This window comes from Lethenteron reissneri, chromosome 43, assembly GCF_015708825.2.
Source record: "Lethenteron reissneri isolate LAM-NWPU_2019-01 chromosome 43, ASM1570882v1, whole genome shotgun sequence".
Classification (NCBI taxonomy): domain Eukaryota; kingdom Metazoa; phylum Chordata; class Hyperoartia; order Petromyzontiformes; family Petromyzontidae; genus Lethenteron; species Lethenteron reissneri.
In genome coordinates, this window is record NC_083821.1 from 6,228,012 (window position 1) to 6,246,271 (window position 18,260).

General features: G+C 44.7%; 1 protein-coding gene across 4 annotated transcripts in view; it reads left to right on the top strand.

Moving 5' to 3' along the window:
- Window positions 1–17,467, top strand: part of AHI1 (Abelson helper integration site 1) — a 76,118-nt gene extending 58,651 nt beyond the window's left edge. For 2 of the 4 annotated variants that reach the window (XM_061569426.1, XM_061569427.1), the window contains exons 24-29: window positions 1,072–1,130; window positions 4,657–4,725; window positions 5,328–5,496; window positions 7,404–7,513; window positions 14,623–14,681; window positions 16,419–17,467. In XM_061569426.1, coding sequence (XP_061425410.1) covers window positions 1,072–1,130; window positions 4,657–4,725; window positions 5,328–5,496; window positions 7,404–7,513; window positions 14,623–14,681; window positions 16,419–16,638 — 686 coding nt within the window. In that variant the 3' untranslated portion in view covers window positions 16,639–17,467. Of the gene's footprint in view, window positions 1–1,071; window positions 1,131–1,738; window positions 4,593–4,656; window positions 4,726–5,327; window positions 5,497–7,403; window positions 7,514–14,622; window positions 14,682–16,418 lie in introns of those variants that run through there. The other 2 variants (XM_061569428.1, XM_061569430.1) reach the window with 2 other exon arrangements.
- The last annotated feature ends 793 nt before the right edge of the window (window positions 17,468–18,260 follow it).

The window sequence follows — 18,260 nt, forward strand, 5'->3', positions numbered from 1 at the left end:
CCACTTTATTAATCACTGACACAAAGACTGATACCGTCACTGCAGTATAGCCTAAATAAGTCCCACTGCATTCTAAGTGGCATGTGTGTGCTGTTTTAAGCGTCGTTTTACGTGCGTTTCGGGACCTGTGCTCGTCGTACCTGCGCTGTCATATGTTCTTAGCGTTCCGGCACCTTGTGATTTACAAATGAAGCACTGGATACATCATGACCTGCGCGAAAGAGGGTGGAAAACTATGAATTTCACCCTCCTGCTCTCCGCACATCCAAAGCCACTCTTTTCTCTCCCGGCTCTCTCTCTCACTCACTCTCACACGTACACAAACACACACACACACGACCCCGCCCCCCATGTCACTCACATGCATGCCGCATTCACTGGACAGGCACACAGTAGGAAACCAGAGCATCATAACATTGTCCCACACAGCAGCTAACAGCGGGGTTGCTACAATATAAAACTCGCGGGCCGCACTAACATTAAACTTTCATATTAAGGTGGGGGCCACAAAATATCGTCCCGAGGGCCGCAATTGGCCCGCGGGCCGCGAGTTTGAGACCCCTGCTTTATACGGAACAGTCTGTTATGGTGATGGCATCACCTAAAACACAGTGCTGAGGTAGACAACTTGAACCCACCTCCACTCTCCTTCCTCAGCTGTGGCTCCCAAGAACCCTCGTATGCAGTGTGGTGTTACGAGCTTGGCACGGGGGGATAAGGGGCATGGTATTAGATGGGATGGGGAGGGTGCTTGAGCCAGGAACGACAGCCGAGAGGGACGACAGCGACGACAGCGACATGCAGCGTTACTCTCGGCCCTCTTCCCGTGCCACTTATGTGGTCGGCGGTAACGGTCGGTTTCCACTATTTAAGCGCTGGTTAATTGTGCAACACCTGTTCGCACCCATCCCTCAAAATATATCCTTAAAACACCTTTGCCAACACCTGGGAATATCCTGCTGTGACCGACAGTTAGCACTGGGAGAGTGAACTGGACTGTGATCAGGAACCAAATTGTGACAAGCAGGCCCATGTTCTGAGGGTACATGCTGTTGGTGCTGTGTCTGCCAGGTGGCCTCTTCAGCCCAGTGGGGCGCGTGGGGCGGCCCCCGTCCCTGCGGCTGCATATGGTACGTTCCGTCGGTCATTTAAGAATAAAAAAAAATTGCCATCGGACATTTTAAGACGAGTGAAAGGATGTGCGTGGAAGGGGTCACTTTTTTAGATATAGCGGTGAATTTTTTGAATTTTATGAGTTCAAGCAAACTGTTCCTGGTATCAGTTGACAGATAAATCATTTAGTATCTCTTCATTGTAGTTTTTTCACTGCAGTACAGGTAAGAGGTTTAGTACAGCATCCAATAATTACAGTAAAACCTACAAGAAATAACAATGATTTGTTTTTGATAATGCACCCTACATGCCAGGGTGTCCAAGAGCACTTTAAATCGCATCTCACCTCGGACATTTGAAGGGGCACTCCCAGTGGCAGCTGTCCCTGTAAAAGCACACGGTGACTCGGCACCTGGCCTGCCGACGGGCATCAGTCCACCAGTAGGGGGTGATGTATAATTCCCATCGAGTAATTTGCGGGTAATTTTAAAATTTGTGGAAAATTTGTCAGCCCGATGATGGGCACAGGATGGCCTGCTCTTACCAATGACATCACACACTCGTTAGCATCCACTGTGAGTGAAGCAGATGGCGCAAAGTATTAATACGGTTATTACCCCCGCAGGATTAAACAGGGCAGCCGCTGGATTCGAACCGTGAACCTCTGCAAACAAGCGACGGACTCGCTACCGCTAGGCCATGTCGCCTGACAGAAAGCTGACGTTAAGCGGAGTCCCTATTTGCTCGAGGCGATCAGGTGACTCGTGGGTGCAAATGCTGACCCGCCCATACTGTGAAAAAGAGCTTCATAGCTCATCGGATTCCTCGAGTCTCTAAATAAAGATTATAATTCTGACAATGCCATGTCAGAGCACAGAGCCGCTACTGCTGAGAACTTGAGTTTCAATCTGTCTGTCAGCCACCCACGTTTAACCTGGATTCTGATGTTTAAATCTTAGTTACCGATGGCCGTACAAAAAACACATTAAATAAAGCGTTTTCATATAATTTTGGTTATTCCTGGTGTGAGAATTTGTTTTATATCAAAATGTGATTTACATGTGACAAACAGGTTGTGTTCCCTGGTGTGCACAGAGAGGCTTATTGAAGAGACTCAGAAGTGGTGTTGTGATATCTTCTTGTATAATGCGGCTGAAACTGCATTGAATTAATAATATTACACCGATAGCCACATTTTGTATATCAGGGAGAGAAAAAAAGCCAATAATATGAAGGCTAAAAAAATTATTTTCTCAGAAAGCCAGCTAAAAAGCCATATGTTTACCTGTGTTAATGTCTAGGCACAGGTGTATCAACAATTCACTTTACCTTGCACTTCGCAGATATAGATTGTTAGGACTTATTTGGAGGACATAGTCGAACTTCAATAATAAGCACTCATTGCTCTTTTCTCGTCGATTATTGTGGCATCCAGATAGGTCCTAATCTTCTCGGTCATGGAATTACAGCATGGGACACAGAATTTAACACAGACATGTATAAGCGTATAGCCGTAACAGACTTTTTGGAGCAAGCGTTGTTCGTCAGTCCGGCATGGCACACAACATGGTGAATGGGTAACACAGGCTACCTATGTCGCCCCCAAATTCTGGTATTTACATACCGCCACAAGGTACTCATTTAAGGCTGAGGTGACCTAGGGGAGGCCCAGGACCGATTCATATATTCATCACTGATATTGGTTAGGAGCGGGAATCAAACTCAGGTGGCTGGGTTTGGAGTGCGTTAACCCACTACACTACTGCTCTCCACATACACGAAAAAGACAGAGATTCCCCGCATAGCCTTTTACTTTTGGAGCAACTGCTGTTAGGGAACACCTACGAAGGCCGGCACGGCATGCGATGGGTGGGTGTCCAGCACCACGCCCGACCGCCTTTGTCTCCCCAGTGGTGATGACTACACACCGCAGCAGGTACTCATCTGAGGCTGAGTCGACCTAGGGATGTCCCAGAACCGGTTCATATAGCCCGTCGCTGGTGATGACCATGAGCGGGAATCGAACACGGGTCGCTGATTTTTTTTTGCAGCAATGCACACACACACACACTCGCGACACTCTGTCAGAAGTGCAGCTTGAACGGTGCGAGTTCCCGTGTAAGTGCTACTCGCGCAAAGGCGAAGCTGGCAGTCGAGCAGCGGCAGAACGCGTCGTTGTAACGCGCGCGCGACCCGCCTCGATTGGGGTGGTCAGGTCGACTTGCTGCCAAGGACCTTTAAGTTTCCCAAGGATGCGCCTGGCGGGCGCTCGGTGCCTGGGTCAAGAAGCAGGGTTGCTGCTTTATTTGCAGAGAGTATCACAGAGGCGTGCCAGCAGCCACATCCGTTCCCATCTGCGTGCTGCTTTCTGTCCATAATACAGGTTTTTTGGCTTTCTGTCGTTGGGAGGCCTGTCCTTGTACCACAGCTTTCACTCTTCCTGACCCGCTTGACCTGTTGATTCGGAATTTATATTCCCGTCGCCGCTTTTTCAATTTATTTGGTTTCTTTTATATTATTTTGGTTCGAGTGTTCGGTCCTCCAAGGACCGTGTTTTAATGGTCACGTGCACAAAGAGGAACACAGTTATGTGTATGTTATCATTTGTTCGCCACAATTGAAACTGAAAATGTTATCAGAACTTCATGAAAATAGTTATCATTCTCACATTTTTATAACATTGCACGTAATATGATATGCAAGATGTATTTCTCGATTTACTTATGCGCAATGTCAATTTACATACAGATAACCACATTATTTTCATATTAATGATTACTCAGTTTATCCTGTCCAACTTAATTTACATATATATATAATTTACTCTGTGCTAGCCATAGATGGTCACCACTGCGGATATGGCACAATGAGATTTGCCCGTGAGAATTCGCCAGATGGGTTATGGCATCAAAAGACGATGTGTGGTGGCACTGATGTGGGGAGGCCTTCATCCAGCAGTTGATTGATCATGGCTGTTGATGATGATACAAGCTACCCAAATCATATGCCGGTATGATGAAACAAGAGGCTAATTAAGAATGGTTTCAGGGTTGTATTACTGTCATTGACAGGATAGAATCTGGATTCTTCAGCCCACTGACCCTAATGTGTACAATGCCTAACGCTATCACATGCATCACTTTGATGCTGGGCTTTGCGTCAACAGTTTCAATGCATTATGGCCCAGTGTAGACAACACCTGGTATTGGTCTATAGCACTAAATTGTCAATTTCTTGAGTAATTCGCACAATGCTTCCGAAAGCGTCATTTACACCCGGTGACAGCCCATTGAGGCGTGATGTTCCTCTTGCAAGGGAGACCTGAGGATACAAACAAATGTAACCTACATGCACCTGCCTACTTTACACACAAACTAACACTTCCTTAATGTGCAGGTGATGAGGAATAGAGCTGCCTGATGGGGTTGCGGTGGCCTCTTGAGGCCGAGATTATTGATGGAGTACCCCACGTGATCAATGATGGAGTGCCCGCCTGTCACGTCCGTTGACTTGCCTCTCCCTTCCCTTGCTACGGTGACGCAGAACGAGTCTGGTTCGGGGGCGGCCGGCCTGAGGCTGGAGGCGGAGGGTGACCCCGCGGTGCAGGAGACGGTGAGGGCTCGGCCTAGACACTTCAGCTTCCACTCGGAGTTGCGCTCAGCCAACTACTGGGGAATGAATTTAGAGAGGCGTAGTAGCGCCATGATTTTTTTGAAGACATTGTTGCTCACCGCAGAGAACCACGGGCAGTTCACCGCCGTGCTCGAACCGCGAGCCCCGGCGCACCCCAGAGGTCGCAACCGGGTACCCGATACCCGTACACTACCCGATACCCGGCTACCCGTACCCGGTCGGGTACGGGTAGCCGTTTGCGACCCTGGTGCGGCCGGGTACGGGTAGGCCGTGAGTCACTGGTGAGTAACCGTTTGTCACTCATTTCCCAACGTCTTGTCTCTTCTCACAATTCAAGTTCCTAGAATCAACCCACCCGCGCCTGCAACATGGCTTCATCCCAGAGGTCGCAATCAGGTACCCGATACCCGTACCCGGCCGGATATGGGTAGGGTACGGGTACGGCCGGGTACGGGTACCCGTTTGCGACCCTGGTGCGGCCGGGTACGGGTAAGGAATCAAAACCCATTTGCGACCTCTGGCGCACCCGCCGGCGACGTTTCCCCGCGTGTACCGACGGCGCGCGTTGGCTCCCCCGCCAGGTGGTGGCCCTGTACGACTACACGGCACGGCGCTCCGACGAGCTGAGTCTGCGCCGCGGCGAGCGCGTCCTCGTCCTCTTCAAGGACAACGAGAGCTGGTGGTTCGGGCAAGCGGACGGACCCGCCGGCGCTCAGGGATACTTCCCGGCGAGCTACGTCGCCGATCAGAGTGAGCGACGGTGGGGGGGGGATTCATGGTCTCAATCGTCGTTTCGACTTGTGGTGACGCGCCGTGGTGGTATTCGCTCCCAGAGAGAGAGAGAGCGAATGGCTCGGAGGCGCGAGGAACCACGGAGAAACTGTAAAAGCAGCAGCCGGGTACCAAATTCCCCCTCCCCCCCCCCCCCAAGCTCTGTGGTCCTCTATGTATTAAGGTGTTTTCAACCAATTAATGAGCATTTCCACGTGGAAGGAAATGGTAGCACCCAGAGAAAACCCACGAATGGGAGGGGGTAACACTTTCTGTACGTATGTATGTTGAACTTCTTTCACACCGTACGTAGCCAACCGTGCTGATTTCATGCAGAAGGAACAAGTTGGAGTCCACATTTTGCTGTACCGCCTTCTCCTGGTGAGCCAGTGTATGGCTCCTCCTCGACTCCCACACATTTTTTTTCACCTGAGGACGACCACTTGTGTTGCGATCGAAATGTCGTGATATATTATTTTTAATTTTATTACATTTTTCTACCTTCGCGACTTTACCCAAAGAACTAAAGAATATGGATTCCTGCAGTCACGAAAGCTTCAAATCTAGATTGTTCCATCATTAGTTCAAGGTCTCTAGCCTCACTGCTCTTCCAAGCAGAAACAACTGACTTATATTTCGATTTAAAGCTTTCGTGACTGCAGGGATTCATCTTATTCGTTCTTTCGGTAAAGTCACGTAGAAGGAAAATAATAAAATAATAAAAATAAAACATAATAAAATAATTCTCACGACGTTTCGGCCACAACGCAAGCAGCCGTCCTCGACTCTAAGACCTGGTCTTCACCTGAGGACGGCCGCTTGCGTTGTGGCCGAAACGTCGTGAGAATTATTTTATTATGTTTTATTTTTATTATTTTATTATTTCCCTTCTACGTGACTTTACCGAAAGAACCAAGAAGTTAAATCACTCTCTTCAATTTGGTGCCGCCGGGGATGTGATGTAGAGGCTTGAGTGCTTTGCATACCAGAGGAGCCCTGCTGGATAGGGGCACCTGTATCTTTTGGGTGCTTGGTGAGAGGCGAGATAAAACACGGTTGCTTCACCAGCCCTTACCAACCAGCATAGTCAAGTATGGTGAAATGAACAAACCCCCATCACCCGACACGTTCTGATCGAATGGCGATGTGCACAGCAAGGCCCTCTTGCATCAACAGATAGACCGCAGGTTGATGTAGCTCAATGGGGCCACCGCTGGGGCGAGATGTTAACTACCTCGCCTTGTATGCAATAGGTCGTGGGTTCTTGATCTCAACTCTGAAGCCTGTATATTTGGAGCTTGCATGTTCTTCCCGTTGGTCACGTGGGTTTTTCTCCGGGTCCTCCGGTTTTTCCCTCCACATTTAGAAACACGCGTTTAGAGTATTTGGCTGCTATAAATTCCCACGTGCTAAGGCACTTCGTTGAGCTATCATTTGTGGCCAGGTCGCTTCTGAAAAAGAGCTACATTCAGACTCTGTCTTCTCGACAGACCTGTTCTCCACCTGAGGACGGCTGCTTGCGTTGTGGCCGAAACGTCGTGAGAATTATTTTATTATGTTTTATTTTTATTATTGTATTATTTCCATTCTACGTGACTTTACCGAAAGAACCAAGAAGATGAATCCCTGCAGTCACGAAAGCTTTAAATCGAAATTTAAGAGCTACATAGTTCAGTGGGCCTTGCCCGGTAAAATAAAAATTGTTTAGTTTAATGAATAACGTGTAAATGTAACCAATTTTTTTGGCACGTTTTTTGTTGTTTGCGCGGAGGAATATTGTTGTTGAGCCCACAGCCCAGCTGCGTGCGTTGCCACGTGGCTTCCCGCCTTCACCGCCCATGATTGCCGATGTTCCATTGCATCGCCCCCCCCCCGCCTCTCCCCAGAGACCTACGAGGACGAGGAGAAGTTGGACACGTGGCAGGGAAACTCGGACGCGAGTCGTGACCTCTCCAGCCGCAGCTTGCACAAAGCCAACTTGGTAACACTAATAAAGGTTTATATATTTTTTTTTTGGGGGGGTGGGGGTTAGATCGACAAAATATAGTTCGCACCAATATAAAACTTCTCTACCTAACAAAACACAAAGCTCTAAAATTGTTTGACTGACCGAGATAACCTCTCACTGGCACTGGGTCCAGGGTTGGGTGGTGGTAGTCGGGTGGCTAAACTAAACTACAAACTATACCACTTTTTATTTTACCAGGTAAGGCCCACTGAGCTATATAGCTCTTTTTCTGAAGCGACCTGGCCGCAAATGATAACCCAATCAAGTGGCTTATTGTGTGGAAATTTATAGCAGACAAATACTCTAAACGCATGTTGAGTCTAATTGTGGAGTGAAAAACCGGGGGTCCCAGAGAAAAATCCACACCAACACAGGGAGAGAGACACGCAGACTCCACATATACAGGCGTCAGGGTCTGGATCGAACCCACGACCTCCTGCATACCAGGCGAGGTAGTTCACATCTCGCTACCGTGGCGCCCTTATATTGCAAACCAACGGGGAAAAAATATAATTTGATCTATATATATAAAAGGGAAATTTGTGAATATGTGTGTCTGTTCGAAATGTTTAGCGTACTTCCCGACATGCAACAAACTTGAAATTTGGCATGTGAGTAGCTTCCAGACTACACACTGCAAAAAGTATAAAACTAGACTTTTGTATTTTCGGGGGGGGGGTGCAATAATGGATATATTTTGCACGGCAAGTGAGCGGTGACGTCACATCTGTGATGTCACCCGCATGCGGAGCGTCACGCAGTGTGCCTGCTGACGTCACTCACCCCCCCCCCCCTCACCGCGTAGGCCGTGTATTAATCAAAGACAAGAATCCAAGTCTCGGGCGAAGCCGGGTAGTAAAGCGAGTTTGATATAATTCGTGGAACCGACCGCTGGTTGCTGAATACAGGTGAATGGGGAGGTTGCCAGGAATTTCATGGCAGGATAGGGTAAGCAGCATGTAACAGCGCATTGATTAAATATCAATTGCTATACTCACGATACACTCACCGAATCTTGCGTGCGAGAACCAACTGCAGTATTTTCGATTCATTGTGGGTTGTATGTCATGGGTTAACACAACCCCTTTGCAGCCACTGGATGCGCTACGTTCATAAAATTAAAATAAACAGACTCTAGATCGCATGAATATAAATACGTTGCTAAACCCGCCACCACCACCCCGACACAGCCTATTAGTGAGGTTTGTCACTTAAACAGAATGTGCCAAATCGTTACTACTTCAGTACACCGGTTGGGTTTGTAGAGGAGACCCTGCAGCGCCATGAGTGTTCGGCGCTTCCGTCCCAACAAGTGGTCTCACTGTGTCAAAGATAATGCACCAATTCGTAACGCAAATGCGGCTTTGTGTTTTCAGAGAGTGACACACGACATTTAAAAAAATAAAAAGGAAACGCCTAATCCAGTGTGTTTCTGCCGCCAGTGCCAAGATTTCACAATTATTGTGACCTCCGGGCTAAAATCGTAAGGTCTTGCTAATGAGCCTTATATTCGCTGCTTTCTGTTCGTGTGATGTGCACGTGGGAATGTGAACCAGTACACATTCGCCTGTTGACACAACGGGCAAAATCCATGGCGTGGGCAGTTTTCCCTATCACTGGTGATGGAGCTGTTCAGTCCAGTTTTGCCAAAAATGGTTCCGAAGGGAAATATTCACCAATGCAACAACGTACAAACGACTGCACCCACACTTCACCCCTTTGGTTTATAACCATTGTTGATATCTTCTTGGTTCTTTCGGTAAAGTCACGTAGAAGGGAAATAATAAAACAATAAAAATAAAACAATTAAATAATTCTCACGACGTTTCGGCCACAACGCAAGCAGCCGTCCTCAGGTGAAGAACAGGTCTGTCGGAAAGACAGCGTCTGAATGAAACACCACCAGGCTTGGAGCGTATATTTAAGCTGGGTTTGAGGGGGAAGAGCGCCTTGACATAATGATAGCCAGCAATATTGTTGATATGCTGAAAGTCAACGCAAAGTGGTGTCCCACTCGTGCGAGCATAGGAAGGTACTCGTTATCCCATTTACATGTTGGAAAATCCACATTTCTATGGCGGGGACAGGTTATTTCCATAAAACGACCACTAGCGACTCCCAAAAAGTGGTACCCATTTTATCAGCCCCCAGATGTTGACCTCGCAATCTCCACTTGCAAGCCACGCACCCTGCCCGGTTTGCTATCTGCACAGATATTATTCGTAGTATTAAAATGTCGATAACCATCATTGCAAAGCGCGAACATTGGTTCTCATTACAGTATTATTTCCTTTATCATCGCCATCGTTTACAATATCACACTGCCATTCATAATGATAGCCAGCAATAGGCAGCGAATACGAAACACCGTTTCTGCCCACTGCAATCTTTTTGCGGTTAAACAGAAAGAGTGCCCTGTGGTCACGGCACCCTTTGCCGGCAGCGAGAGGTGTTGGAAACGCCGCTCTCCTTAACGATTTATGTCACCGCACACGGGCCGGGTAATTCCACCGGTAAAGTGAATTTAAGCGTAGGTAGTTGATGTGTGAATGAGAGTGAGCCTGTGCTAACTAATGTGTGTTTTTTAATCCGCCATGAACCCATTGTTCACCAAGCCTCGCTCGCAAGCAGCCTGACTAATACTGAAAAGAAATGGTTACATAGTTTGCAAAAGTTCCCGAGAACACTGTCACCTGTAGGATGTGCAACACCCACGCACTCGCACACCTCACATTTTCCACGCTTGGAAATGACACGCCACAATTCAACGACGGTGTGTTTCTCAAAACTCTTACGGGCATGGTGCACGTGCACTGATATTCATTTAATCAAAACGGACATCCCATTTGTATATATATATTTTGGGGGGGGGGGGCAATTTGATTTCCACGCTGTACTTTATTTCTACAAAATTAATCGCAAATGGTAATTTGTTTCAAGATTTCGAGCATGGCATTGGTGCGCAGTTGCCTTCTCTTGCACGTGATATTGACCAAGGCAAGGGTCTTTAATGTGGACTTATCGTTGTTGTGCGTGCTTTGGTTGTTCCTCAGTCATTGCTGGGAGGTTATGGGTATTGAAATACAGACTCGGCACAATCTGGCGAGCGTGTGAATACATTCGCCATTCAGCCTTCGTTAAACTCGATCGAGCGTACAGCACGAGACAGCCTTAATTTATTTCTATATTCTTGGTTCTTTCGGTAAAGTCACGTAGAAGGGAAATAATACAATATTATTTTATTATTTTATTTCCCTTCTACGTGGCTTTACCGAAAGAACCAAGAATATGAATCCCTGCAGTCACGAAAGCTTTAAATCAAAATTAATTTATTGCTGTTATGATTTATTAAATGCAGCTTGCTCATGTGTTTGATGAGCCTATAAATTATGGGGACCTCATTTGCCAGTAAAAATATGATAATTGGTTCTTTACCCTTCTATCTGGCAACAAAACTGACACCTTTTTGCAAGGAGTCATGTTTGCATAGACCGCAATACCTGCAGTCATAATACAAACAATAAGAACATAAATGTTCAGTTATACTGCCCCCAGTGATATTAGTGAACAATTGAAATGCATGCGATAAGCGGCTAATGACTCCACACGGACGTAGTGGCTTTCTCTACCATGACCACACATATACTATCAATTACATTCAATAAAATGACTAATCAATACCAAATGCCATAATTGTCTAACCTTTATAGGTTATGATGCAAGACATTTGTGAAAATTGATGCAGTCATCTAATTTTACAAAAAAACAAACCAAGACCTCTACATAATTACAAGAAAAATTAGACACGAATCTGGAACAGCTGTATTAAGATAGCACGAAGCAAGTAACACATCCTAATTAACAGGGGGACCAGACAAGGAGACGTGCTTTGGCCAGTTGTTCACTGCGGCATTCGACGATGTTTTATGAAAAACGCATTTAAGAAATAAAGGCATGAACGCAAAGCGATAAAATATGAACCGTATAGGATTTTCTATCACCATAGTCACGAGCAACCGATTCAAATTAACCACGGGACAGGTTCGAAGCACGTCATTAAACGAGGTTGCAAAATCGGGGCTGAAGATAAAATGAGTAATGTCAACAACAACAAAGTCACGTGCAACAGGTTCTCTAAATAATTAAACTCAACTGGTGGGAAGAGTGCGACCGGCAAACGCATCAGAGAGCATTGAAGGTGGGGAGCTCAAATTTCGATTTAAAGCTTTCGTGACTGCAGGGATTCATCTTCTTGGTTCTTTCGGTAAAGTCACGTAGAAGGGAAATAATAAAATAATAAAAATAAAACATAATAAAATTTCGATTTAAAGCTTTCGTGACTGCAGGGATTCATCTTCTTGGTTCTTTCGGTAAAGTCACGTAGAAGGGAAGTATATTATTTTTTATATTATATTATTATGTTTTATTTTTATTATTTTATTACTTCCCTTCTACGTGACTTTACCGAAAGAACCAAGAAGGTGGGGATCTTGGCGGTGGGGAGCGTCCGCCGTGGAGATGGAGTGATGAGACCAACTCGCGTGCGGACGTGCATCACCATGAGGGGATGGCAACAGCCTGGTGGTGCGCTCATCCAGCAGTAGGTAGATTCTAGATTTGAAGATTTCGTGACTGCAAGGATTCATACTCTTAGGTTTTTTCGGTAAAGTCACGTAGGGAAAAAGCAAAACAATAATAAAACATTTTATATAAAAAATTATAGAAATAAAATATTTTATTTAAAAAAATTGTAGAATTTTTTATTTATTTTTATTATTTGTTCTATTGTTTGTTATTATTCATTTTTATTATTTATTTTTTTCCTACGTGACTTTAGTAGATATATATTTCGATTTAAAGCTTTCGTGACTGCAGGGATTCATCTTCTTGGTTCTTTAGGTAAAGTCACGTAGAAGGGAAATAATAAAATAATAAAAAATAAAACATAATAAAACAATTCTCACGACGTTTCGGCCACAACGCAAGCAGCCGTCCTCAGGTGAAGAACAGGTCTGTCGGAAAGACAGCGTCTGAATGATGTTTTATTTTTATTATTTTATTATTTCCCTTCTACGTGACTTTACCGAAAGAACCAAGAAGATATATATATATATATATTTTTATTGTGATAAACAGGCTTTCGCGACCAATAGTATCCATCATAGAGGTTTTTTTGGGTTATATCGCGTAAATATGAATGTGTTGTGGGTTTACTCTCCAACACACCGGTGTGCTGAACTAGTAACGAATTGTCTCGTTTACGTGACAAACCTTACTAATTGGCTGTGTCGGGTGGTGGCGGGTTCAACAACACATTTATATTTACGCGATCTAACCCAAAAACCTCTGTCGTGGATTATGATAAACTCATCTTCTTGGTTCTTTCGGTAAAGTCACGTAGAAGGGAAATCATAAAATAATAATATTATATTATTATATTATATAATTATGTTTTATTTTGTTTTATCTTATTATTTCCCTTCTACGTGACTTTACCTAAAGAACCAAGAAGATGAATCCCTGCAGTCACGAAAGCTTTAAATCGAAATATGACAAACTCATTATTCTTTATTCATGCCCAGTTTATTTTAAAGCACACCTGAGGTTAAGCCACCAAATCTGTGTGCAACCTACCCGAGGTCAAAAACATGGCAAGGAACACGTTTATTAATCGAAAATTGAATGAAACACACTCGAGTGCCTTGCAGGTTTATTTCGGGGCCTTGTGGGGTGAACGAACGCAAAGAAGAAAACAACAAACGATGACAATCGTAGCAGTGGGAGTTGCTTCCTCATAACGTCCCATTGTGTGTGACGTTATTGGGAAGCGCACAAAAGACCTTCAACCAAGACCTCTCACACACACACCCCCCCCCCCCCGATTTTCCTGAGCTTGTGAATAGAACCTCTCTAACTTCAGCATTTTTATTTTATTAATTATTCTCAATGGAAGTAAATGGTGGCGGGGGGGGGGGGGCATGAAGACACTTGCGCTTTCGTCCAGTGCAACAGTTTTGTATTTGCTATTTCTCGATTATGATCGTGGCAGTTCAAGATTATGGGTTTGGGCATAATTCTAGATTTGAAGTTTTCGTGACTGCAAGGATCCATACTCTTTGGTTTTTCGGTAAAGTCACGTAGGTGAAAACAAAATAAAATAAAAAGAAAAAATTTAGTTGTTTTATTTTATTTATGAATAAAATAAAAATAACACTATTTAGTTTTAATTTTCGATTTAAAGCTTTCGTGACTGCAGGGATTCATTTTCTTGATTCTTTCGATAAAGAATTTAGTTTTATTTAGTTTTCACCTACGTGACTTTACCGAAAAAACCAAAGGGTTTGGGAAAAGCTGTATCGTCTCAATGTCTCGTAACATGGCCCATAACATGTGTTTAGATAGAACCCATCTTGAACCACTAGACCAGAGACATTGACCACTGGTCACCTTAAGTTACTTCGACAACTCCAGAAAGGTTTTCAGCAATTCAATGAGCCGCATATTCTCGATTTTATCTAAAAAATAATCATTACTCTGGGTTTTGAAACTTTTATATTTTTTTCTTGACTTAAAGCTTTCGTGACTGCAGGAATTCATATTCTTTGGGTCTTTCGGTAAAGCCATGTAGATGGAAATTTTTTTTTTAAAAATAATATTTTTATTTTATTTTTCTATCTACGTGGCTTTACTGAAAGACCCAAATAATATATTTTATCTGTATTGCAGTTTTGTTTAATATATTATTTTTACTACAGTGGATGTTTACATTTTTTTTATTACAAATTGTTCAAACATTGTTTTGGAAGTAGAGATTTAGATTTTAGTTTTAACAGTGTGTTATACATAATCACACTACCCTGTCTCCAGAATATCAGTGGAGTAACGGAATAGAGGTATCCTTAACCCAAACTAAAGGTATCCTCACCACAAACCTCCAAATATTAATACGTAATACCAATCTGTCTATGTTCCGTAAGCTCTTTAACACCTAACGTCTTGTCCGTGAGCTTCACCACTGCTTTGCTTTCCTTAATTTGGCTCCGCGTGCCGTGCGTGGGACAATACTTTACGATCGCCCGCCTCCCGTGCCGTTCCAGACGGGCGACGCTGCCGGACGCTCTGAGGCCGAGACAGAAGCCGGGACGGCGGACAAACCGTGAGTCGTCGAACGCCACTCTTCTCTACTCCTCCCGATACGTTCCATTCATTGGCTACCACATTCTGATAAGCTCCTCCCCCCCTCTCATCCACCCTTAACTTGTATTTAAGAGCTTGCATCTTGAATCCCAGCCTCACTTGATGCAGCAAATCTGGCTGTGACGGTCCCACCTGATGACGGAGACTTGTGTTGCCTCCGAAACGTCGTGATTTTATTGTTTTGTTTTTATTAATTCTAATTTAATTTTTTTACCTACGTGACTTTACCGAAAGAACTAAGAGTATGAATCCTTGCAGTCACGAAAGCTTCAAATCTAGAGCCACTCTTCTGCCCATCGTGTTGGGATGTGCGTGCGCACTACGCGGGGTTAATGAATGCACGAGCGGGTGAATAATTTGCGCCGTGAAAGTGGTCTCGCTGTCGAGATCAATAATCGGCCGTGACGCTGACAAGCTCGGCCATCGCGGGGCCCATTCACGGCGGCGCACTCGGAGCACAAAGCGCACTTTGGTTGGGGGTCAAGGTGTCGGGCCCGGAGGTCGTCGGCACCCGACAAAGACGGCGATTGTGTTTTTTTTGAAGGAGCAGCTATTTGTGGCGGCAAACTTTTTTTTCGAGGAGCCTCGCAAGGCTCTGGATTGATTAGAAACCTATGCGTCATGTGAGTGGAAACGAAAGCTTTAGCCGCGGACGTTTTCATCAGTTAATATTCTACGTTTTTAAGTTCAGGAGGATTTTTGTTGTTGTTCAACAGGTGTATTTGAAGGGGTTGTGTGTGCCTGTGCTGTGTTAAAAGATGCATTATATCTTAGGGTGCACTGCCCATTGTGTGTGCCATTGGTAGGTGGGCTCGTTTTAGACTTGTTACAGGTGGTGTCTTGCTAACCAAACCTGCTCTTTAAATTGAACAACCTCTTTTACACTATTTGCTGCACATGTGGATACGATTGGATGCGATACCCTTCCATTCAGCAGTGATACACAACAATACTAGAAGACTGGCTGAGGTTTGGCACAGGTAGTTTGTTTGTACAAGTGAATTTAGTTTTTATCATCTTTCCACTTTGAGCACAAAGTGAAACTTGTATGCCAGTTCATAACAGTCGTTTTTTTTTATTGCACAGCTTATCACTTCCGCCTTGATTCATTGCATTTTACACCATTGGAACCTCATTTGCCAGTAAAAAATATGATAATTGTTTTTTTACCCTTCTATCTGGCAACAAAACTAACACCTTTTTTACAAGGAGTCATGTTTGCATAGACCACAATACCTGCAGTCATAATACAAACAAAAAACATAACTCTGATAATGTATGCACTATCCTTGAAGTTGATTGGTCCACACGCGAGACAGCTTTCCTTAGAGCCTAGTGACAGCTTTCGAAGGAAAGCTGTCTCGGGTGTGGACCAATCAACTTCAAGGACAGTGCATACATCATCAGAGTTATGTTTTTTGTTTGCATTATGACTTGCAAACATGACTCCTTGTAAAAAAGGTGTCAGTTTTGTTGCCAGATACAAGGGTAAAAAAAACTATTATCATTGCGTTTTGTTGTTGTTGCAATTATTGGTCACCCAGCCAATCGCAGTCTCTTTGGCGTGCGTGTGATAGCGGATTCCCATATCACGTTGATGCGCACAGCTTGTAAGGCCCTGGCGGTATTGACTGGCAGTGTCCATGAAGAATGATTTGTCAATGACTCCCACCCCCCGCCCCCTCCCCCACTCCAGGAAAGCTAAGCTGAGACGGAAGAAGACAGTGGACAAGTCGGGTTCTCATTGTCCGGCCGTGCCCCCCAAAGATCCAGAGGTGATAACAGGAGCCGGTCACTCTCTGGTGGCCGAGGACACCAACCTCGAAGCAGCGGTGAAGAAACCGCGCAGGAAGAAAGTCGCAAAGGAGAGCATGGACACAGGAGGCAAAACCAACAGCGCATTTGATCCCGAGTAAAATGCCGTGTCATTTCGTAGCCCTGCTCCACGCTAACCACGCTATGTCTGTATACGCTACGCGTAGACGTAACGCACGCGCGTTCGCACGCACACTTTCTGATTATGTATTCATCTGTTGGGCGACAAGTCCATTTGACAGTTTCAGCGAATAATATCCCAGAGTAAAGTCACGTAGAAGGGAAATAATAAAATAATATTAATCCAAATATTAATATAAGAACCAAGAATATGAATCCCTGCAGTCACGAAAGCTTTAAATCAAGATTTAATATCCCAGAGGTGGAGAGTGGGTGATAGTGCGATTAGCGCACTGCGCTACGCACGTTGTCATCCGACTTCGGTTCCCTGCATTGGCTAACGTGAGTGACGAATGATGTCTTGTGCTGGTCATTGGGGGTCCTCCGTGAACCAACCTGCGCTGACCAAGCTTGGTGAAGCATATTCAAACAACACGCCGTGACCGTCGGGCGTTGGCTACGGCTGACAAGTCCAGTAGCAGAGACGCAGTTGGATGGGACTTGGCTCATTTGTAGTTTGCACTTGCGCGGGCTGGCTCGAAGAGCGTGGACAGCGTTGGCCTGTGACGGACTTTGTTACTGCGATGAGTGGAGAAGCTCCCTTTGTGGGTGACCGATGTTAGTTGGGCGGTTAAAGGTGAGGGAGACGCTTGCACCGAGTAGATTTTCAACGAGACCATCGACTGTTAACTTTGTTATGATTTGTATTTTCTCGTTTAACCAGGACACCGTTTGTTAAATGTCCTCACAAGCTAATTCATATCACTTTTTTGTTACATTTTAAGTACCCTATGTAAGGGGCCGTCCATGAATGACGTCACGCACCGAGGGGGGGGGGGGGTCAGACATTTGTGACGATGTGTGACGACGGGGGGGGGGGGGGGGAGAGAAATGTGACGTCATATCAAAATGCGCAACTTTAAATAAATATAGACAACACGTTCTACTTAATTAAATTGACTTTTTCTCAGAGTGCAGCACCACATTAAATACGCACTACAATGACAATAGTTTAAAGCGATTTGAAGCATGTTTTTTAGGGGGGGGGGCAGAGCTTTGTGACGTCATATTTGAGGGGGGGGGGATCTGATTGTTTGTGACGCCGTGTGACGAGGTGGGCAGGGGGCCAAAAATCGTCCAAAATCGCGTGACGTCATTTATGGACGGCCCCTAAAGTATGAGATTGAGTCTGAATAATGATAACCAGCAAACTTGCGCAAAATTAACGCCGTACAGTTAATGTGCCGTGTGTGTGAACTCTTTTATAGCCGACATCGGGTCTGTATCTTTTATACACTTTTGTATTTGAATTCACAGTATGCCTCAAAATGTTATTTATATATAAAAAAAACAATAATGTGAGCGATACTTTTAAAAGATATAACAGCACTTTGCTTATTGTTACACCGTGGGAACTAATTTATGCTTTGGATTGTTGATTTAAATTTTTTCTAAAATCAGTATTAATAATTTTTGCAGTGAAGCTGATTCCAAAGCCATTTTATATTTTATTTTATTGTATTATGCTCAGTAACTTGTGTCAATTATGTTATTATTAATAACCCACTTGTTGTTGCTGAGATCCATGATTAAACCTGGATCT